The sequence below is a fragment of the Cyclopterus lumpus genome, chromosome 7, assembly GCF_009769545.1.
Source record: "Cyclopterus lumpus isolate fCycLum1 chromosome 7, fCycLum1.pri, whole genome shotgun sequence".
Taxonomy (NCBI): domain Eukaryota; kingdom Metazoa; phylum Chordata; class Actinopteri; order Perciformes; family Cyclopteridae; genus Cyclopterus; species Cyclopterus lumpus.
Window position 1 is genome coordinate 14,897,022 of NC_046972.1, and position 24,624 is coordinate 14,921,645.

Sequence of the window (24,624 nt, forward strand, 5' to 3'; positions counted from 1 at the left end):
CCATAAACTTTCATTGCTATGCAGACGATACTCAATTATATCTATCGTTCAAACTAGACGAGACCAACCAGCTCGCTAAAATTCAAGAATGTCTTAAAGACATAAAAACATGGATGACCTGCAACTTCCTGATGTTAAACTCAGACAAAACTGAAGTTATTTTACTGGGCCCTGAACACCTCAGAGATCAATTATCTGGTGATGTGGTTTCTGTAGATGGGATTGCCCTTGCATCCAACACCACTGTAAAGAATCTCGGCGTTATCTTTGACCGAGACTTGTCCTTCAACTCCCACGTTAAGCAAATCTCAAGGACTGCATTTTTTCATCTACGTAACATTTCAAAAATCAGGCACATCTTGTCCCAAAAATATGCAGAAAAGCTGGTTCACGCGTTTGTTACTTCCAAACTGGATTACTGCAACTCCTTATTATCAGGCTGCTCTAATAAGTCTCTTAAATCCCTCCACTTGATCCAGAATGCTGCAGCCCGTGTACTCACAAAAACTAAGAAAAGAGATCACATTACTCCTGTATTAGCTGCTCTGCACTGGCTCCCTGTAAAATCAAGAATCACATTTAAAATTCTTCTCCTCGCCTACAAAGCCTTGATTGGTGATGCACCATCATATCTTAAGGAGCTTGTAGTACCATATTGCCCCACTAGAGAGCTGCGCTCACTAAATGCGGGGTTACTTGTGGTTCCTAGAGTCCTAAAAAGTAGGATGGGAGCAAGAGCCTTCAGTTATCAAGCTCCTCTTTTATGGAACCAGCTTCCACTTTCAGTCCGGGAGGCAGACACAGTCACCTCATTTAAGAACAGACTTAAGACTTTCCTCTTTAATAGTGCTTATAGTTAGGGCTGAATCAGGTTTGCCCTGGTCCAGCCCCTTGATATGCTGCTATAGGCTTATAGGCTGCTGGGGGATGTTTTAGAATACACTGAGCACCTATCTCCTCTTCTCTCTCTCCTTATGGATGAATTTACATCTCTCCATTGCACCTTATTAACTCTGCTTCCTCCCCGGAGTCTTTGTGACTTCACGTCTCATAGGGTCCATTGGACCTGGCGGTGTCTGATGCCTGGTGAGCCGGCCTCCCGCGTTGGCCCTGCTGATCGCCCCACCCCCCCTCCTCTCTACCTCCTTCTGTTTCATACATTGTCATATTCATGTAATGTGTTTATGTAACTTTGTAAATGCTGTTCATTCTGTACACATGACATCTATTGCATCTGTCCATCCGGGGAGAGGGATCCTCCTCTGTTGCTCTCCTGAAGGTTTCTTCCCTTTTTTCCCTGTGAAAGGTTATTTTTGGGGAGTTTTTCCTGATCCGATGTGAGGTCCTGGGACAGGGATGTCGTATGTGTACAGATTGTAAAGCCCTCTGAGGCAAATTTGTAATTTGTGACATTGGGCTATACAAAATAAACTGAATTGAATTGAATTGAATATATATGTATATACATAGATATACATACATACATACATGTATGTGTGTATATATATATATATATATATATATACATACATATGTATATATATACATATATATATACATACATATGTATATATATACACATATATGTATATACATGTATGTATGTATGTATGTATATATATATATATATATGTTCTTTTTCTTTTGTTTCTAACTCTGTATCTATATTGTACTACTTTAATTGAATACGTATGTTATAACCAAAATATAACTAATTGAAAATATTTAATGGGTATACTGTTGGCACCAGGTATAAAAGATAGGGTGTGCATGTTTGACCTAACTGCATATGTGACATTAGATATCTATATTATGTAAACTTAAAGATGTACATCTTGATAAAAGGCTGAAAATAATCGCCTGAATGTCAATCCTCTGAGATATTGAATTGAAGGAACATCCAATATTTTATTAATTTATTGTTCCTTTATTGTATTTCGTTGAAGCAGTCATTTAATGTTATCTTTACCCTTCTAGAAGTATATAGTTACATTATATCACTTTCTTCATTGCAATCTCACGAGTAAAAAGACAAAAAGAAATAGACTATGATTAGATTAGATATATACTTTATTCATCCCCAGGGGGAAATTTGTTTGTAGCAGCAGCAGCAAGCATGTTTGCAACACGCACACACACACACACACACACACACACACACACTAAAATAGCAGGGCAGGACATATTCAATTTAAGAATTTAAATAAGGAAATGAAAAAGAAATAATAATAATAATAATAATAATAATAAATTACAAGGTAATTACAAGGGGAAATTAGTTGATCCTTAAACTACTGCACAACCAAACTGTTTAGCCCTGTAGCCAAAGCTAAAAGTACAAGTTAATCAAGAGGCCATCCCTATGATTTTTTAGATGTTTTCATTTTATTTATCTTGTCAAAAGTCTACAGTACAAATAAAAAAATATTTTCATTTACACAAGACAGTGTACCTCAAAGATTAAAAAAAACAAAACAGTATCTGGTACAGTACTTGAGATGAAAGGATGGACCCTTACAGATTGAACATTTACACCTTCTCTGAATCCATCCTCCCGGATTTATGTGCAACAATACTGGACAGCCCACTTACACCAGTCAGCGGAAAAAAAGGTCACAAAAACCAACATTCATGAGACAATTATCAATCAAAATAGATCTCATCACTCTGTATTTGTATTCTATACAATAATCAGTGAATTAGGTCTCAGTGGTTGAGGATCATCACAAACACCAATTAAAAAAAAGTATAAAACTTAATTGGCAATCATCATTGTGGCTTTGTTATATTATTAGCACCACAGCAGCATAAAGACTCTTCCGTCCATCAGTTTTGTCAATGTAAAAGTGGCAGTGTGCACACGCACACACACACACACACACACACACACACAGAAGCAACCATCAATACAAGTTAATAATGTGCCCTCCTAAATACACATGAGAAAAGTAGAAAGTAATGTATTTGAACCTAAGTTGAGTTAAGAAAGAAAAGAAAAAGATAAAACTAAAATAATGAAAAGTTTGCAGATTAAAAACATGATGAAAAGTCTGTGTCTGAAGTGTGGGTGATACCTGATAAGAACTTTGTTTCCGGTGTACCAACCGCCATCTACTATAGATAATACACTGACTATGGATAAGTACCTCATACAAATCCACGAGAGAAAATGGATGAGACTAAAAATATAACAGCCAACATGTGAACATTTCTTATTTGTTTTTTAAAATGCTTAAAAAGCTCAAGTGTTTATGCCACATAAGCATGTATAACTTGAAGATATGTGATGAATATTCATAGTCATCACAAACAAATAATTTAAATGATTTTATGTATGCTCATGATGATGTTTCATTAGGCAGACAGCACCATTATTGACAGTGATATACATTCTCGTTTCCTGCACAGAAATACCAGATGAAAGGGTAAAAAAGGAAATCATATGTGATCAGTCAGGATACTCTGCCTCTGCTTTTCAACTGGGCTACTTTAGCCTTAGAAACAAGGGGGATATGGCAGTGTCTAAACTCCAGTAGGTGGAGAGGTTCAGGAGGAAAATTAACAGAGTTGAGGCAAAAGCTGGAGGGAGCATGATCCTTCCTTTTCTGCGCCGTTGGAATCCAAAGTGACTGTTGGCTTTGCACACAAACTGCATGTGTGACTCAATGCAAGAGACCCAAGTGTTCAGCCATTTGTCCCAGTGGCAGTGATCCACAAAAGCCTGTCTGTGAGCTCAAAGTAGTAGAAAGACTGCATAGTTCATTCATGCATGTGGTGGGGAAAAGTCCCTCCTCCTACAAAACATTACTTAACTTCCCTCTATCTCAGCTGCTGCAGTTCTGGAGATGCAGAGGGGGGCGGAGAATGTGTGTAGTTGGAGGTGGTCAAAGGAGGCAGCTCCTCACAGGCAAAATAGTCTTTCAGGGGAGCAAAGAGGTGACGGATGACAGGCACGCTCCAGGCCTTCCCCAGCACCTTCTGCCTCTGCTGCCGGTTCATGTTTCTCACATCGGTATAATGTTTAGGGAACCCAAATATCCTGGTGAAAAAGAAGGGGGAAGGCATACAGTACACGTTAGCTGAAGTCTCCGGTTGTTAAATAGTTATGTTGCGTCCTCCGCACGGCGTCATTCCACACTTTCAGAGTTTCAGAAGCGGAGCATTTTGCCTGCCTTACTTTCAGATTTAGTTAATTTGGTCTTTTTCCTCGTTATTTATGCTTCTACCAGTATGCTATGGAGTTGAATAGTTTCTTTTTGTGTCTGTTTTAATTGCGTTTGTGGTTATTTCCTACCTTGTTGTGCTGTATCCTTCAGACAAATTGAATACCTTTTCAAATTATGAATCACATGGATCAAAGATGTGGCTGCAGTGATCAAGAGTCTACAAAGGGTGTTTATTTGGAAAATGTATCAGATGTTCTAACTGTTTCACTTCCTGCCTTCAATCTGTTCTGCGCAACTTCCTGCTTCTGTCAAAAATAGACTAGGCGCCCATTTGAGCTCATCTTTAAAAATGGACTAATCATTTAAGTCAAGCAAAACTGCCAAATATGTTTGCTGGTTTTCTGCGCCTTTTACAACGATAAACAGCATATCAAACTCTAGGACATTGTTTTCTGATGTTTTTACAAAATAATGAATCAAGAAAATGTTTGGCGGTCATTAGTTGCAGCTTATTGAAAAAATAAGGTGGGTCTGAGTGAGAAAAAAGTACACATTTTTCTTTCTTGGTAAACTGCGCTCATGCAATTTGCAGCTCCCCTCCATAGTGTGAATCTGGTTATTGTTAGCTAGTTCCAGTTCAGAAGTTGGGCGCTGACACTAGAGAAGTTCATAGATGAAATTGAACTTCGATAAACAGGAAATTACCAACAGTTTATTAGCAATAACGACTGTTGGAGATGGATCAGTTTTTCCATCATGGTCAGTAGGGTGGTCACATGGGACCACCCTACTGACCAGGAACTAACAAGTGCATGTGGATACTCCACACACACACACACACACACACACGCACACGCCTACTTTTCTAGCTCAGTGATCCAGAGGTTGTCCTCTTTGCCATTCTGGAGGACAGGAAGAAGCGAAGCGCCACCTTTGCACTGCTTCAGAGAGTTTGGATTGGTGGTGATTGTCCTCACCTTAGAGACCTGGGACAAACACAACATAAAGTGACTGATTATCAATACTTAAATCAACATTGTAATCATAATAATAAAAAACACATTGAGTACTTAAAAAAGAGGTACTGAAGATAATTGAATAAAATTGAATCCGCAGGTTCAGTCACTGACCCTGGCTTCTCTACCGATCTCTAAACAGTCCTGGAGATTCAGCTTGTCGTTTTTGGACGCTGTAATGGGCCTGATGGGAAATAAGCAGCAAACCAGCAAGTAAATCTTATTTTCTACTAAAAACAGAAGTAACAAAATGCTGTACAACATAAGGAAACTAGAACATATGGAAATAAAAAAAAGAGAGAAGGCTATATAGAAATGCAAGAATACACCACTATTGCTAGTCAGATAGAGTACTTTATTATTCCTAGATACTATTACAGCAGTCTCACCTGCTCATCCCTGGGATGTTTCCCCAGAAGCAACGGGCTCTGTGAGCAGGGCTGACTTCCACTGCATTCACCAGCACAGGGTTACACTGTCAAAGAATCAGATACCAGCCAGTCATTCTCACCGAGTGTAAAACATGTTAGATGGAGAAAAACAGCAGGAAGAAACTGGACAGGGCGAACCTCGAGGAAGCGGCAGATGTTGACTTTGTCATGTCTGTTCATGAAGACCACGTTCTCAAACAGCCAGAAGAACGGCCTGGGGTCTTCCTCTTTAGGCTTCAGCAGCTGAAGGATGCGGTAGAAATCAAAGAACAGCCTGCCAGTGCCCTCTGTTGGAGAGAGAAGGGAATTACAGCGGAAGAATAATGTACAAACATCATTTTCATAACAAGAGTAATTACATCAGAATCATAAATAGTTTCTTTTACCAAATAGGTTTTTACATACAGAGAATTAATTGGCTTTGGTATTTCAGTATCTTTTTTTTTTTAATCCATCAAATTATTTTTTCCAGATCATATTATAATGGTGTTGCCTCTTTTCTGCTTGAATATCTTTTTGTTGTTTTGCTTTCCCTTTTCTTTGTTTCTGTGATTTAAGTGGTGTTATTGTAAATGAGGGTTGTCTCTCAAGTATAAATAAAGATTGAATGCATAATTAACAAGAAAGAAAGAAAGTTAAAAAAAAACTACAATCAAAGTCATTAATATAAAATAGAAATTAACTATAAAAAGTATAAAACATATCAGTTTTAAAATAGAATTGTGGAAAATGATAACCCAAGATTTGCAGACATGTGCATTAATGTAACGCATTCAGTTCGATTTACATGTGGATATGATAAAAGCATTACATTACATACAACAAAGTCACGTACCATAAAGGCCTTTTCTGAATGGGTTGACGATTGAGAGGTCGTTACAGGGGCTGCCACCGATCAGCAAATCAAACGGACCCCACCGATCGATCTGGAATATCAAAGAGCAACAAAGAGCTGGATTAGTTCAATATTGAGCCAACTGTGATTTCAGTTGTCAGTTGAACTATAAATGATTCAAAAGAACAAAATAAGATTTTCAAATAAAAAGATATTATTGTCAGCCAAACGCACAATTTCAGAGAATATGGTAGGAAGGAGGACGAACATAAACATTGTCAACTGTTTGTCAGGATGTGAATATACAGAAAGACAACATACATATTCCTGGGTGATGAGCCGGGCATCACCAATGTGGTTGATCTTCCCATCGTGGTTCACGACTGCCACGGCAAGCGAATCTTCGCAGACCTCCGAGGCAACATATGTCTCTACTTTGATGCCGAGATCCTTCAGCACCAGGTAGCCTGAAAATAATACACAGACACACATGCTGTAATAGGATGTCCGACAAATGTTCAGCTGAAACTGTCACTCGCGGACAGTTAGGACACAATTTCAGGGACATATTGCGCAAAACCAGAATTTGTAATAGTTAGCATTTTGGACAGCCCCAGTACTCACCAGTTGCTATGCCATCGAACAGTGCGAGAACTCGGAGTGGTCTGCGCAGGTTTGCAGGGATGGACGGGTAAACACGGTGAGGCTCCTATAAAGTAAAAAACAATCAACAATGTGGTAACTGAGTCAGAGTGATCATTAAAAGGAAACCTGTATTTTAGAGGAACGGAAATTCGATATAATTTTGACTGATATTGTTTATATGGGGCTTCCCTGCTTGGAATTTTTTTTGGTGCAATTTTAGAGGAAATTAAGAGGCTAGATCTATGATCTATGGCTGAAGCTTCGAGCCACGTTCACTGTGGCTATTTGCAAGCCAACGTAAAGCCGGTCTTGGTGGACCACCACAGACGAAATGTGGCCGGCGAGAGGTCCAAGGAGGGGATCCTCCCACACCGAGCATCCAACCCTGACCCGACAAGTTGAATTCCCTGGGCAGACCGTTTGGACCACTGAGAAGACGCGATGTCTGTGCTGAAACAATATAGGGTGCAGCCATAGTTTTGCAAAGTTCAAATGTTGATCACTCACAAACGCCATGGCACTGTTGTTGGCGAATAACTCCTGAACGCGAATGCTCCAGTCCTCTCTGGGAATCAGAGCCCCATGGGGTCGATGAGGCTGACATAAGTAGCAGATCCACGGGTCCAGAAGCTTCAACGAATCAAACGTCCCCGGACCAACAAGGATGCTCAGACAGTCTCTGCAATACGATCTGCACATGTAGAAGAGGAGAAGATGATGCAGGTAGAAAAAACAATTAAACAAAAGAAAAAAACTGGGCTCTGAAGCAAGATTGAATCATAGAGGGAAAGATGAACAACCTGCAGCAGCTATCATTGCCACACATTATGACCTCCAGGCCATAGCAGCAGATGGTACAATAGGATTGATATCCATCTTCATCATAACGATACAGCGTTTCTTTTAAGTTGTCCTAGAGGGACGAACAGCATCACAGCCACGGGTTAGGGAAAGTTCAACAGACTTATATAACAGGAGGAAATACAGGGTTACGATACTTCATTGTATTGAATAATCCAGCAATTATTTTTTAGATTAGTTGATTTATTTAACATTTATAGATTTCTCTCCTTACGGTGTTGAGTAACTCAATGTCACAGTACACTAAGGTACACTTACTATTGGTGACTGCACTGTAAGGTAAAGAGAAGCTGATGATTGCTTACTTCACAGTTGGAGCAGAGGCTGCCTTTAAACAGAGGGTGACAGATCTCAATGTCTTCGGTTCCACAACACAAACAGAAGCCTGCCAACAAAATACAAACACAGATACAAATGAGTGACTAAGGAAGTGAAATTATCTATACAGATGCATAGTAGCATAGTTACATAAACAACATACTTATGTTTTACCATAAAAAAAAAAGGTGAAGTACTTAAAGCTACTAAAAGGAACGGTCATTTTGTGTTCATTTCAGCAGTCCCTGTGGACGAAGGTAGTTGTGTTTCCGATCACCAGATTCCCGTCAGATAACCTCTCATTTTACTGCACCCAGGTCTGACCGTCTGCTCTGTACAGTCCTGGTTCTCCCGAGCCACCCTCCTCACCAGCTGTAAACCTGAATGACTGAATCTAATTCCCTGCTGAATCAGACCTGGGTGCACCGATAACAAGCGTCAAGAATAATCATTTAGAAATAGCCAATCTTCTTGCTGATGGCTTTGTTTACTCATGTAGGTAATATAGAAGCATCAATATTAAATCGAGACGGTTTCATAAACAGTGCTAAATTGCTCACTGTAATTTAAAAAAAAATGGTATTAACATTTGTTAAAACTTGAGAGATTAACTGGCAGATTAGCGATTCTTACAATACTGTGCACATGTAAACAGTGCCACTAATCAATTGACTCATCATTTCAACCCTAAATTGAATATTTGCGCATAAAAAGGGAATTAATTTATAACTTAAAATATATACAATATGCTTGAACACTCACCGTCGATGGCCAGCTTCATGTCCAAGATTCTACGGATGGTATTCCCTGCAAGGAAAAAAACCAATAACTGACTACTTAAATACTTTGAGCTGGATTTAATGCAGGAGGAGTTCTTTAGAAATGTAACCTTATTATTATCACCATTGTAAATATTTTATGGAACATTTTACTTTCCACAAATTCCAAGCTAGCAATAAAATCTAGCTCTGATTTGTGTTCTCCTTGCCTTGTCTGAGAGTTTGGGATTGGGTATTTGGGTTTGATGTAGTGCCATATTCTTCCTATTTTGTAAATAACATAGTTAATGGTCATGTGACACCTGTATTGCAAACAGGTGGACTTTATTCAACTAATGATGTGACTTCTGAAGGTAATTGGTAGCACCAGATCTTATTTGGGGACTTCAAAAGGTAAGGAGGAAATACACCACTTTTTTAGTTTTCAGATTTCTTTCATTTCACCTTACTAATGACCATTTTATGATGGTCTAATAAATAAAATCCTCATTGTTATTCCAGGTTATAATGCAAATAAAGAATATGAAACAGACCACAGGGAGTTTATACTGTTGCAAGGCACTGTACGCACAAATAAATAAAACAATTTAGTTTAATCAGTTGTTTGTCAAACTCATGACCTATTAAGTTTAAGGGATAATTTGACGTTTTACCTTATCATTAGTTTAAATTGCTTGTTGGTACTAAACTGTCTGTTTCTCCAAACTGGGTACTGACCGTCATCTACTACAAATAAGTACTTTATACAGCCCCAACCTACAAAATCCAAACAATCCCTTTAAGAAGGGTTAGGGTTTCCACACAAAGAATGCTAATCTTGTCCATTTGCACACTGTCAACGATCTTGTGATTTTAAGCGTTTTTCAGTTAGTCAACAGACTTCAATTGTTTTTGGTACCTCTGCGTTTCTGGTCCGGCTGGATGTAGTCGCTGGACGCCTGGTTGACCTTTTTGTAAGATTTGGTGTAGGCCCTCTTCTTGTTTGGCAAAAAGTCTGGTGACTTGTCCTCATCAGATCCATCAAACAAATTGCTTTTCTTCTTCTGAGCCTTCCCTCCCTTACCCTTCCCCCAACGTCCACTCCAGTCCTCTCTCGCTTTCTCCCACCCTCCCTTTGCTTTTTTCCCCATCTCTGATGCCCATTCTCCCCTGGATTCCTTCTCCTTGATGACTCCAGTGCTTTTTTCCACAGAATCAAATCCATCCTCCAGTGCACCTTTTCCACCTTCACCCATGTGAGACAAGTTCTCTGTGGAGTTGCATGACAGTTTGCTAATGGCGGCCGACTCTTTCGGCTCCCACCCTCCCTTTGCTTTTTCCCCCATCTCTGATGCACATTCTCCCCTGGATTCCTTCTCCTTCATGACTCGTCCAGTGCTTTTTTCCGCAGAATCAAATCCTTCCTCCAGTGCACTTTTTCTACCTCCACCCATGTGAGACAAGTTCTCTGTGGAGTTGCATGACAGTTTGCTAATGGAGGCCGACTCTTTTGGCTCAGTGCCGATAGTGTTTATGTTTCTGCTCATTGGGCTCGAGGAGCTGAGGGGCGGATGATAGGAGTGGGGCTTCAGTAAACGTTTCAGCATTACCTTTGGTCTGTTGTTCGTTTTAGTAACACCTGGACAGAAGACAATCATACAGGTGATCACAAAAGTAAAGATAATTGACATGATATGTACAATGCCTGTCAGATCATGTACCGTCTTACTTGTATACTTTATCTGGTTTCATTCTAATTTTTGTTTTATCTGTGTTTATCACTCCCCTCTGGCAGGAGTCTACAGTCTATCAGGGCCAAAACCGCATACTTTAAAAACAGCTTCTTCCCAACTGCAGCTGGCCTCGATACATATGAATGCCTCATTTAGAGATACACGGATACCGATAGCTGGAACGGATATCGGTGACAATGGGCCAATCTGGTATCCAATACCATTAATAAATAATCATTCAGTACCTTTATATTTATTTATTTGTAACATTTAGTTTTTCAAGTTAGGAAATAAATGTTTAAGTCAAGCCTGATGTTGCCTTAAAAATAAAAGAATGGAGGCATACAGAGTATTATTCTAACACTGGATCTGTACACAATATCAGCCGATACCTAAAACCCAGGTTTTGGTACTGGGACTGAAAAAGTCAGATAGCTTAAAGTTCTCGGCAATTTGATAATTAACAGACAATAAGAATTTTGAACGATTAATGCAAAGAAGAACTATCACGGCTTAATATCACTTAATTCAATGGTCCAATACATTGGTAGTCAAATCTGTTTTGCATTTGCTGAAAGGCTCACCAGTTGGCACAGGATCATAGAACATGGTGATTTCTGACAATTCTACAATTATTGAAAACATTTTCATAAATTGAATAAATCCTTTCTATTTGATAACGTCCTATTGTGTATATCGGCTGCCATCCATTCAAATGTACCTAAGAAGTTTGTTTGCAGAGTGCAAACAAAGAGCACTCGAGCAGACACCACCCCTTTATTTCTTGCGCCGCCTGCTGTAACCCTCCACCATCGCAGCTCAAGACCGTAACGTGTGACAGTAAATCTTCAGAAATCAGATGTTCATACCATTTGTGACAGCTGTTGGTTTGAGATGGTTTAGCCCCATTGGTTGAAATCCTCCAATAGCCCAGTCCAACATCTGTTTCAGCAACTCATCGCGGTCCCCAACGCATTCAGAAAAATGTTTCTTACAACGTAGAGCTGCCTCCTAACAAAGTCATGGATATGTAAACAGGAGCACAAATTCATCACAATATGAACACTTTTAAATTCAGGTTTTAATTTGTCGTCATTTTGATCCCAGAGACAGTGTATGTTGCATGAGCAGTTGCCACAACACCTACTTTTCTATAAAGTCCTGTTTATATTTATTAGTAAATACACAGAGAAACACTCAAACCTGCAGAGACAAGAAGAGGGCTTCTCGGTAGGTGACGAGGATGGCCAAGGAATTGGAACAGAAGTGCTGGGCGAAGGCAGCAAATGGTTTCAGAGCCTGTAAACTGACCTGGAATCAGAGTAAATAAATTAGAGTAGGAAATGAACAAAAGAATAATATATATCAGGGATTTAGAAAGATCTGCTATTCTGCTCATGTTTTCAACAGTGCTTCAGACCTTCAATTTGCATGAAACGTGTGCAACTTGTCTGGTACCACAGGGATCCAGTGGCTAAAATGTGGCAATATTACTATACTGTCACTATAAATAAAGAAGCATTTATGTACATGATTATGTACTGTCAACTCTCACCTGGGAGGACATGTTTTGTCCGTACCACTGCACCATCCTGCTCTCTTGAAGTTGAGTCTCACCACTGCAGGGTATGATGATGGCTGGCCAAGGAGAGAAACCCTGCACTTCACCCCAGACCAGCTCCCCCATCACATCCTGTATAACCCACACACAAGATGTTAAAGCATAAATAATTATATTTTCCCTGAAAAAAATAAATAAAAAAAGAGAATTAAACATTATTTTCAAAAACATAGTAATATGGTATAAAGTAGGCTATATGTACAAAAGAATGACTGATTATTAACTATGCAAATCTGTATCACATGTTTTTACCAGCAATTCTACAGAGTTAGGTGGTGAGCTTGTGGAAATCACGCAGTGGTCATCATCATCATCGTCATCAGCATCTTCATCAGCATCATCAACAACACAGATCTCAACGAATGCAGACTGTGGTGTTCTTACACCTGCATAACAGTGACAATCACCAACTGAATATGTCTTCTTTCACAAATGAACCTATTCAATAGGTAAAATTAAGGTTCTCCTGTTAATCTTGAAGCAACTCTAGGCATGAATATTCCCAAATTAATAAAGACCCATTTGTCAATTTCAAACAGAATGTACTTCACAAGTATTTCTGAAGGATTGTATTACAGGTTGAAGCGTCAAAGTGATAGTTCCTCGCCAGAAAGGGCTGCCTTATGGCAAGGTAAAGCGGTGAAAACAATGTAAAAACAGGTGCTTTCTTGACAGATATTTAGCATTTTTATATGACTGTGGAATGCAGAGGAATCCACATTAGCAGGTCGAATGCAAACTTGTGTGAAGGCATGTAATTCTCGGGAGAGCTACAAGGAAGTTCCCAGAACGGTTTGATCTGAAAACGCCTACAATAAGTGTTAAGAACATCTAACAACTGTCCCTTTCCTCATTCTTTAATTAGATTATAAACAATATTCTACATTTCTTACTTTCTGTTTCCATTTGTCTGCTGGTACGACTCTTTTTGGACTCTTCTGTGACATCAACCACATCTGACAAAAGTAGACAGCACAGTCACATTAGTTATTATCATCCACAATATTTGGAATTGCTATTAGATTTTCATGACTGAAAATGTCATGTTGATGAAGCTGGGGCAGAAACACAAGCTACCGACGTTGTGTGCTATACTCCCACCGTGCACACCAGGTCTTACCAGAGGAATTGTCTGTGTAGTCCGAGTCTTCCATAGTGCTGGAGCATTTTGAAGGAAGCTGTAGACTGGCTTCAATCCTGTCACCATCCTTTGATGATGTGTCTTTGTTCTTCTCGTCACTATTACTGGCCTGAGCAGATTTCCTTAGTTTACTGATGCAGGGTTCTTCTGCCCAACTGCATAGTTGAGATGAGGCTTCGGGAGTTTCCTTGCTGGGAGGCAGAGCCTTGTTGAACACCTTGAGAAAGGCGCAAACAGAGAAATATCTTTATCTTTACGTATAAAGATGTCACTTTATACTTGAAATCCAAACTACAATTAATAAAATGAAAAAAGCAAATATGTGATCGTCTGTTCCAATTGAAAATTCTCATGAAGGATATGCTTCAATCTGGTAAGTCTATATTCAGCATGGTCATTGGATTTGAAAAATGGCATAAAGTAGCTTCTAACTCCTAACTTACGAACACATTTTTACCAACACATTTCCATGGACTATTTTCTGAAACGTCTGCATACATAAAAGCCACAGGCAGCGGTGGCCGATTCTTTTGACAACGGAGATGCTTGGACACCAGTAACATACAGTTTGTGGCACCGATGACCTCAGCTGCAGATGTTTGTCATTAATTATCCATCAAACCAGAGCGGTGTTCTTCGGACACCAATAAAAAGTCACCAACTGTTATTGCATCAAAGTTTTGTTTTGTTTAGGAGAACTCCTAGTGGTGAAATAGGATCCATTTTTAAAATTATTTTATTGTTATACCATTCAGATTTAGCTTTTCACACTCACTTTAGCAAACACCTGCGTCCTGCCCAGAGCACTTGGCAGGGCCAGGATGGTCAGGAGGAGTTTACGCAGAGCAGAGTATGGTCTGGTGGCATCCAACATCTGTAAAGACAAGCAACTCTTGTCATAACTGAACTAGCACTGTATCTACACTTTTAAAAACAAAAAGAATGGAAATAAAACATGACAATTTTAAAACAAATGACAAAATGTGTTTGCACTCAAGGTCAGAGAATGGGAAGGTACATTTCTATTATTGTATATAATATATAAAATGTTTTTTTACCGTTTATGAATTAGTGTACAACATCGATTACTCATTCAGCCAACCTCCACACAACACAGGTATCCGGTCAACAGGTACAAATTGCATTTGATAACTTCTAGGCAACCTTGATCCATTGTGTCATCAGTATACCTTTGCCCAGCAATGCTCTACTTTCACAGTCTTGGTGAATTTGAGGTAGTCGTATGCCAGATGATGGCTCTCTGAAGGCAAACCCAGTTGTATCCCCATCTCTGACAGCGCATTACTAGACAATTTATTGCTCTAAAAGGGGAAACACAGATCACAAAAAGCAATATAGATATGAGATTAAGTCATGCAGAGAGCCACATATGTTTACATCTTGTAACATGTATGGCCTGAAACAAAGCACTACAACGGTACATTAAAATCAGCCAAATGCAGGTTCAAACAAATATATTAAGTCTCATGAAGTATAAGAGAAAAAAAAAATCCTCTTACGCTGATGTTTTCTGAATGTTTCAGCACTGCGTTGATATTCGTCAGAGCAACTTCTCCAAGATGCCCAGGAAGACTCTCCACTAAACACTTAAGTGCGGCTTCATAGAAAGTCGATGCGTCCTTCAGGAAGTCCCTTCTCTCCTCTTCTCCCAGATCGACGACAGCGGTGGCCCACAGGAATTCTCTGGCACGAGCACCTACGCGCACCTCTTTTATCGGGAGACGCTTCGCCCAATTTAGGATGAGACTCAGGTCTCGCTTCCTGGTAAAGCACTCAGCGACACAGGGCCGGAGGATATTGGCTGCATAGGTGTGAACCAGCATGGAGGTCAGCTGGAGCTCCATTGCCACGTTAGTGCCACATTGCTGCAATTTTTGGAGAGCTTGGAGGGGCTCCAACATGTGTGAGAGGAAAATAAAGCGAAGTTTCACTTTATGATCCATCAACTGGGTTCTGATTCGGTCAGTATCCTGTGCTTGCTTCAGTGACTTAAAATAGTCCACTAAAGGCCTCCAGCTGCCTACAATCCTCTGCACAGCATGGGTGGTAAACAAACACTGCGCAGAGATAGGGAGGGATGGGTTATAAGGCTCCGAAAATAGCCCTTTCAGACTGCCACAAACGGGTGGGTAGGTGTCGTAGTTATGGCGGATGTCTCTAATCAGGTCAACCACGCAACTAAAGGAAGCCAAGAGTCCGGCCTGGCAGGCTCTTGTTGCCATGCCGGTGAGGCCGCAGAGTGATACTAACTTTGGGTTGAAAGCCTGGAGCATGAGTTCAATCGCCCGGCTCATTCCCGGGTTTGGAGCGTTACAGTAAAATGCAACAACTTTGTACAGAACGAGGTCACATTTCTTCAGCGTCTCAATCAGGAGGCATGCATCAGTATTGTCAGTAGATTTTTCCGCTACGGTTTGTTGATCAACAGCATCAACACTCATCTGCAGTGTGAGTAGTGGCCTTACCACACTGGCCCCTAAGCTCTTGTCGAAGTATCCAACCAGAACGACGCTCGTTTTCTGCCCTCCACCCAGCTCCACGCCCACATACAGGTAGAGGCAGTACGGTGTGCGAGAGCAGGCCATAATGATGTCGGTGGGGTGGGTTGGACTCAAGATGGCAGAAACTGAAGGGACAGAAACCTGAGTGTCTGTGCTTGTATTTAAGTGTGTATGTCCAGTGTCACTGCAGTATCTTCTGATAAAACGCAACAAAGTATCACTGCTACCTTCATTTCCTTTGTCCACTGCTGCTTTTGCTTGCTCCACCTTTACTTGCGGTGGCTCTTCCTTCTCTGTCGTCTCCCTTTTCTGTGTTTCCAGCTCCATTGTCACATCATCATCATCATCAGATATCACTAGGATCATATCTGCATTCTTGTTCAAATTTTCTGTGTTTTTTTCTTTTTTTGAATCTTCTGCCATGTTGCCCTCTGTCTTCACAATAATCGGATAGGTCAGGGAGGAATGATCATCTATAATGGGCGTGAAAGGACATTATCAGTACTTTTCATACAAGGAACACGCAATATTGATTGCTTGCTATCTTTGTTAAAGTTTAAAAAAATAATAGGTCTTTGTTACATAAATGTTAATTTTGGCTTTCAACAGATATTAAAAGAGTGTTACAGAAAGCGCTACAATGCTTGAACAATATCATTGATTTTCTTTGTGCACAAGAGATGATAATTTTTTCATGCAAATAATGTGCATGTCTATATATATATATATATATATATATATATATATATATATATATATATATATATATATATATATATATATGTCAAACTGTTGTTTTTGTTAGCAGTACTTTCACACAGAACATATTACACTAAAAGTAATTTTTTTCCTGAGCGAGGTTGATTTCTTTTAGCTTTTGCATGGTGAATAAAGACTTCACCCAATCACATTGTGCAGAACGGACATATTAAAAATGTGCACTTATATTATACAAAAACACGGAAGCTCTATGGTCCGAACCAATACGACAAATTGTATTACTCCTTTCAACTTTGACAAAGGCAGCGCAAACCACGCAGAGCTTTTTGCTAAAACCAAACTCAATAAAAATAATAACTTAGCTCTAGGTCAGTAGGAACCCGGTTGTTGGTGGTCTGCCTGTGAAAATCTATTCAAACCTTGTATTGAAAAAGTGTTGCAACTGTCCCAAATGTACATAGCTGAAGATTTTGATGCAAAATATTCGCAGCAGAGTATTTAGCATTTTCATGTTGTTTATTTATCATGCCCCCGGTGTGTTAAGGCCTTTTATTTTTAGTGAAAAAGATGTGCGTTTTATCACTTATGTTAATGCAATAACCTTTAATTCATACTTGTGGAATTTTCAAAATGTTGTTAGGTCTGACCTTGAAAGATTGTTGTTGTGACATCTATGTAAAAGGTGCTCATTCAAGTTTAACATGTAAAACTAACATCACATTTTCATAGTGTGCTGCATGTCTTGGTTATAAATGGTAAAATATTGACTGTGCAAATATATCAAAACTAGTCAAAGCGACTTGGGACATTTCAGTGTCACTTCGTTATATGAGTAAAAGTATTTGCCTCAATAACCTAGGTAACTCATGTAAGTGTTATCATGTGCGATCAAGGTTCCATATTTTTTAAGAAGTTTTAATCACCAGCATATTGCAATATTTCAATATTTTACACACTGATGGTTTAGGATAAAAAAATAATGTGTGAGGGAATAGTGTAACAAGTTGATTGTAATGTTATGGTAATATTGTCTTTTTTGTTCCAATAGTTTTTGAATAAACTAAGAAAAGTTAATTTGATGGATTTGCATTGAAGCTTACGCCAGTCTGCGCGCTAATGATATGAAAGAGTGACAAAATAGACAACTGTTATGTTTTGAATTAACCACACCTTTGCTCTGTCGGTAGCTATCTGTGTAACAACTGTGTGATACATTCACTGACCCAAACTGTTCATACCCAAGTCAGCAGGAACCATACTCTGTCCACCTCTGGCCTCCAAAGGATGGTACACGATGTTCCGGTTGACGTTCTTGTCAAAGAATGCCTTAAACCAGCGCAGGAAGGCCAGAGCAACTTCGGAGTCCTTCTTTATGAGCCCCCCGGTGGGGATGCGCTTTAAAGAGAAAGCAGGTCAGTTTAAGTCTCATACTTTTGATCAAATCTATCAGGAAACAAAAAATAAAAATAGGTACAGTGTGTGTGTGTAGCGTCAGAAATGGAATATAATATTCATACTATGCAACCGTGAACTGTAGGACGGCAAATGTCCCCACTGGGGGACTAATAAAGGATTATCTTATGGACGAACGGAGGGTCACAAAGATTTATATAAATATTATAGATTACATATGAGATGGGGTATGTGTGTAATTCTTCAAAATACTTTTGGGATAATTAATATTCATTCATGTGCATAATTAATGTTGTTTATGACAATGTGTGTCTGAACAATTTGATTTAGTTAACGATCATACAACGCCATATTTCAGTAAGCCAGATCAGACAAAACAGGGGCTTAAGCAAGAGCCTTTCACATTTTTAAGGCCGCCGTATCTCTATCATACTAGTAAAACTGTGTTACGGTGAGCTATAAAGTGGGAAATGATGGTATCTCCTTGCTCATTAATTTGTTATTACTTATCAGCAAACATAAACACTGCTACCAATGTATCTGCAATGAGCTAATTTCTGGCTGATTTATTAGCCGTGTTCTTAATTGTATTGAGAAAATGTGAAATATCTTAATTACTGGTCATCTGTTCATCACTTTTGTTTAAAAAAAAAACTCACTCGCATAACTCCAACTTTTCTGAATGCAGCCTGCAGTAAACTGTAGTTGGTGATAGCGTCCATTGCGTTGTCGCTTTGGAACTCGACCCTGGAGAGGTCCAAGAACTTGGGAGACAACCAGTTCATCAACTGGCAAAAGGCTGCACCTGGGTATTGATACAAACACACAAAAGTGATCAATAATATGCAGTCAGGTGATACTCAGAGCTCAGTCCACCCTCCATAGAACTAGCATATTTAAAAAATACACATAGACACACACACACACACACATTACAAATATGCAAAGACCCACCTGTGCATACCTGCTCCACCTTGGTGAAGCCCGTCTGTAAAGTTTCATTGAGCCAAGCCAGCAGCTCATGACAGATCAGTCGCTCAGAGCAAAACAAATTTCCAGTCACTGGCACGTCCATCTCAGAAAGAGATGGATCTGCACAAACACAATGTAAAATTAAAAATTGTACATTTCCAAAAATGTGACTCCCGTACACATATATATTCATAAAGTGCCTAAATTCAAGTTATAATATTTAATGCAAGCTCTGTGTTGTATAGCAGATAGACTTAACGCTACTCAATAACATCACTCTGACAGACAACAATGATGATTATTAGTGATCAAAAACCAGCTTTTATTTGTGGCCAAGTAGTAGGTGTAATAGGAATTAACATGTTAATCTGAGCAGATCACAGTTTCCCACAGTTGACCGTGATTATTATATGTCCCTTACAGGCTGTATGAAAGTATAGACAGGTCTCAAATCGACGTGACAACAGATTATTAACGATATATGATACAAATATATATGACGGCCGACAAAAATATTTTGTAAAGGATTTAATAACGTGAGTGTTTTGAACAGGCATTGACAACTACCACATACTTTCTCATTCACTCTTGTCCTTGCTAAGCATCCTGAGCATCATAACCACAGCCTCATGAAATTGATAGCAAACAGAGTTTGAATGTGATAAGCGATCAAAATGTCTATTTCCTGGTTAGTTGTTAGGTCCACTCCTACAAGACATCTGTCTCACGCAAGCGAGTATCACCAGTTAATCTTACACACCGGACTCTCTCTGAACACGTAAAACAGCACAGGACTCAGAACAAGCCATGTATACATTTTCCACAACAAACTGTTCTACTTTTTTGGTGTTTTATGGCAATTGGAAAACCAGCTGAGAGGTGCATTACCGCCACCCATTGGACTGGAGTTTAACAGGTAATTTCTTTTTGAAATAACCACAATACTTTCTATTATTCTTGCTGCTTTTAGGTAATTATTAGGAGATTGTGTACTTTCCTTCCAAACTAATTCCCCAATGTAATATTATGCTTTCTCCTGATATCAATTAACAAAACGTTCTACTTACATTTCGAAACATTGTATCAAATGTATCGTTTAATACCTCCTGCCATGTCAGCAACTGATTGGGGATGTTCTGCCTAAAATGATGACGTAAAATATAGTATTTGACTCCCTCGAGACAACAACTAGTAATGTACTTTGTCGTCGTGTAAAGACTGAGAATTAGATCTGAAATTAAACACAGCCAATTGACTTCTGCTCCGAGCCATATACAAATAACCAAGAAAGCAACTAGTACAAATTTCCCTAATTAATTGAATTAACTTTATTTTCCGATGGCAAATTTAGTTTCCTGCGTGAACATGAATGCAACCTTGCTTGTGGTCCAATCAATGCAGAGAGGTCCGACCTAGCATCGCGTAAATGTCCCTCCACCAATCAAATTAGAGGAGGTAGAATTATGACCAATAGAATCAATGAAACCAGCAACTGACACGGGGTCAGATTATAAACCGGTTTCATCGCGATCTGGAGAAAATAAATCGGACCACAGGTCAGCTGGCTAACGGAGGAGCATTACAGTCTATGGATGGGACGTGTAACTGGAGGGGAAACTACGCAAACAAGCGATGGACAATGTCGGCCAAAAACAATAACGTTACCACTTCAAGATAAACAATGAAACAAGAGTCTAACTACATTCCTTAACCAGCCAATAGCCTTGACAGTTAGTTACATCATAATATCCATACAACATGTAACGTTACCAAATATCTTTCACAATGTTCTCACGCTAGTTAAACTATCGATTAAATTAAACTGTTAATCTGCCGATAACCGTCAACTAACTAACTTGCGTTAGTTAGGTTAGTTAAATCAGTCTAAAACTAATCAAACGAAGTAAACAGCTAACTAGTTTATTTTAAATCCCCGCGATTTATCGAGGACGTTATCTAATAAACATGCAACTGGTGAAACAAGCAAGGACGTTAGCCGTTTAACAACGCAGGCTAAAACGTGAGCTGAAATAACTTTACGGCTCTGTAACGGTTTTGAGGTACAATACAGTTGTGTCAACGAACATTGTTTTCTAGAAACAACTAAGTTTGATGTCTAACGTTAAGCTTAAATCGTTTGAGAACATATCCAGAGAGTGGTATAAAACGTGTCTACTCACCCCCTCTGCTTCGTCCCTGGTGGGTGTTTAAACTAGCTACCAGTTTCAGATTAACGTTAGGTAACCCCGCCCCTCGCCACACGCGCTGCCAGTTACAATGTTTTAAAAATGGGTGATTGGCAATGTAACGTTAATCAAATAATCTTAACTCTATACTCTTTGCTTTGTTATAAAAAACAAATGTAACACAATTACAACGTTGATTCATCTGACGGATCTGAAAATATCGTCACATACAGTGTTGCTAACAACACTTTAAACTCAGTGTTAGCCTTCGGAGCTAAGCAGGCGTTGGTTTGACTTCTTGTGTAACTTAATGTTAGTTTGTTGAAGCTTGCCCAATTGTTAATTACGTCCTGCACGTCTTTTTTGTTAGCAGGTTAAATTAGCACATTAGCAAAGAGACCCATCGCCGTGCGGGCGGGGCAATTGTGAGTTAAACTAGAAAGAGAACTTCACATATGCAGCAAACACCGCCGTGTGTACAACACACGATGCACTGGAGGAGAAGGGCGGTTGGTTGAAATACAATACTTATTTACAATAAACAAATTCTGTCATCGAGCCTCATATTCTGTAATCGAGGCTTCACTCCTCAACCTGCCCCAGCCTCTATGCCAACTAAACTTCTCTGAGATCTTACTTTACACTGCTGCATGTCTTCTGTCTTTGACATGGTCAGAAACAAACCACTTCAGGCTGTAGATAATAACGGAATGCATTTCCAATATCACCTCCCTCTACATAGAGAGAGAGAGAGTTGTAGTCAGCTGACAGCTAGACTTCCTTAGTGCCAATTGAACTATCAGCTTAGGTTCTTAATTATAGCCTCTTCAATCTGGTTTTGCCACAAATTCAATCAAAACTAATCAGCAATTATTTCTTCAGTTCTTGTTCTGCTTGAGCGTCTTCGTTGTTTACTACTACCGACCACAACAACACTTTTTTACATTCATGTTTTCTTTTCATCCAGATGTGATCACTAACATTTTGATCTCAGCTCTTCCACATTACTGCATTAAAAAGCATTAGTCCAAATTGCCGCCTACAGCATTTTGTAACTGAACCCAAGCATTTGAGCACATAACACAGAATCTGTTCTTACCCCTTAAGGTTCCTTCCCTGTTTAATTCAGATCAGACTGTACAATTGTTGCTTTTTTACATGTAAATTATTCACGTATAAGCACCTTCTTATCTGGCATAACCCTTTAATCTTCCAGACTAGACAAGCAGATATGGAGATTTTAAAGAGTAAAATGTTCACTCTCCCTCAAATGAATGTACAGGTGGATCTCAATGAATTAGAATATCATCGAAAAGTTCATTTATTTCAGTAATTCAATTCAAAAAGTGAAACTCATATATTATATAGATTTATTATACACAGGGTGATATATTTCAGGCGTTTATTTATTTTTGATGATTATGGCTTACAGCTAATGAAAACCCCAAATTCAGTATCTCAGAAAATTAGAATATTGTGAATAAGTTCAGTTTTGTAGTCATCTAATGAACTGAAAACACCTGCAATGGATTCTTAAGCCTTGCAATGGTCTCTCAGTCTGGTTCAGCAAGCTACACAATCGTGGGGAAGAGTGCTGACCGGGCAGTTGTCCAGAAGACGGTCATTGACGCCCTCCAGAAGGAGGGAAAGCCACAAAAGGTCATCGCTAAAGAAGCTGGCTGTTCACAGAGGGCTGTATCCAAGCATATGAATGGAAAGTTGAGTGGAAGGAAAACTTGTGGTAGAAAAATGTGCACAAGTAACATGGATAACCGCAGCCTTGTGAGGATTGTGAAGCAAAGCCATTCAAGAATTTGGGGGAGTTGCGCAAGTCAGTGCTACAAGAGTCACTACATTCCTTGTGTCGAGCCACTCCTGAACCAGAGACAACATCGGAAATGTCTTACCAAGTATAAAGTATAGAAAGTGAAAGCGGTGTGATGTTGATTCAATTTGAGGAGGATCTGGCCAGAGGTGATTTATTATAAAGTCGTATTGCAGATACAGGAATGTTCTCTTGTATCTGTCCTTGTGACAGCGGAGCTGAAGATGTCTGTTGGAGAACCTGCTCTGCTGTCCCTGCAGTAGGTGGTGGAGAGGGTGCTCCGGCTTATCCAATATGGACAATCATTTCTTCAGTGACCTCCTCTCCACCACCTGTTCCGGATAGTCCAGTTTGCAGCCAATGATGGAGCCGGCCTTTCTCACCAGTTTAGTGAGTCTGTTGGTGTCACCGGCTCCAATGCTGCTTCCCCAGCAGACTACGGAGAAGTACAGAGCACTGGCTACAACAGACTGGTAGAACATCTCCAACATCTTGTTCCATCCAGGTGCGACTGAGCTCGTTGCAGCAGGTAGATGATGGAGCCCTCCACTCCCACACGAGGCTGGTAAGCTAATTGTAGAGGGTCCAGTGATGATTTCACCTGCGGTCGAGGTGAGCCAAGACCAGCCTCTCCAGCACCTGGGATGTGAGGGCAACTGGTCGGAAGTCCTTGAGGTCAGATGAAGTTGAGGCCGGCACAACGTCCTCCACAGCACCGGGACTTCCTCCTGTCTCAGACTCAGGTCGGAGAGGTGCTGCAGGACATCCGAAAGCTGGATAGCGCAGGTCTTCAGGACCCTGGGGCTGATGCCATCAGGTCCTGCACTGGTGGCTTGGTATAACGGGCTGTATGTTTTGCTTATTTTCTTTTTTTAAATGTCTAAATCATTTCTTAAGAGCACAGTTTGTGTTTTACAATTAAGATAAATATAAACATACTGGCTTATTCCCTGTTCCCATTCTAAGAAGTGTTCAAATCATATTAAAATTCATTACAGCACAAGTTCAATTCAATTAAGTTTATTTTGTGTAGCCCAATATCTGCCTCAGAGGGCTTTACAATCTGTACACATACGACATCCCTGTCCCAGGACCTCACATCGGATCAGGAAAAACTCCCCCAGGGAGGGGTCAAGACAGGAGGCATCAGACACAGCCAGGTCCAATGACCCTATGAAACGTGAAGTCATAAAGACTCCGGGGAGGAAGCAGAGTTAATAATTCTCTCATGATTAAACTATACTCCTAAAGAAAAAATTGATTAGTTGATAAATTAACTAATTATCGTGTAAAATACAAATCAATGTCAAGTCTTTTTAACACTTTAGGGTATCAGACATGCAATTACATTTTTGAATGTATGATTTTATATCCTAAATAATTAATGGAGTCACTAAAAAATAATGTGGTAGTTAACCAATAATGAAAATAATCCTTACTTGCAACTCTATTCAAATGTAC

The 24,624-nt window shown here is 39.6% G+C and overlaps 2 protein-coding genes across 2 annotated transcripts; both read right to left on the reverse strand.

Annotated features, from left to right (window-relative positions):
* Positions 1-2,385: 2,385 nt before the first annotated feature.
* Positions 2,386-18,064, reverse strand: LOC117733920. Its single transcript, XM_034537860.1, has 23 exons — positions 18,006-18,064; positions 15,046-16,520; positions 14,716-14,847; positions 14,301-14,399; positions 13,505-13,742; positions 13,278-13,340; positions 12,637-12,770; positions 12,319-12,456; positions 11,967-12,074; positions 11,633-11,774; positions 9,950-10,669; positions 9,035-9,079; positions 8,260-8,339; positions 7,894-8,006; positions 7,601-7,784; positions 7,073-7,157; positions 6,770-6,915; positions 6,449-6,539; positions 5,752-5,900; positions 5,572-5,657; positions 5,297-5,366; positions 5,028-5,152; positions 2,386-4,039 (listed from the first exon to the last, which is right to left on the reverse strand). The coding sequence occupies exons 1-23, from the start codon at positions 18,022-18,024 to the stop codon at positions 3,820-3,822; spliced, it is 4,662 nt and encodes a 1,553-aa protein (XP_034393751.1). The 5' UTR covers positions 18,025-18,064; the 3' UTR covers positions 2,386-3,819.
* LOC117733831 (microtubule-associated protein RP/EB family member 3-like) lies at positions 18,028-21,361 on the reverse strand (the record flags this gene model as incomplete). The annotated part of the gene is made up of 4 exons (XM_034537727.1): positions 21,333-21,361; positions 19,135-19,272; positions 18,840-18,985; positions 18,028-18,162 (listed from the first exon to the last, which is right to left on the reverse strand). Coding segments are annotated over exons 2-4 (402 nt in total), but the record flags the coding sequence as incomplete, so codon positions are not given.
* Between the last annotated feature and the right edge of the window lie 3,263 nt (positions 21,362-24,624).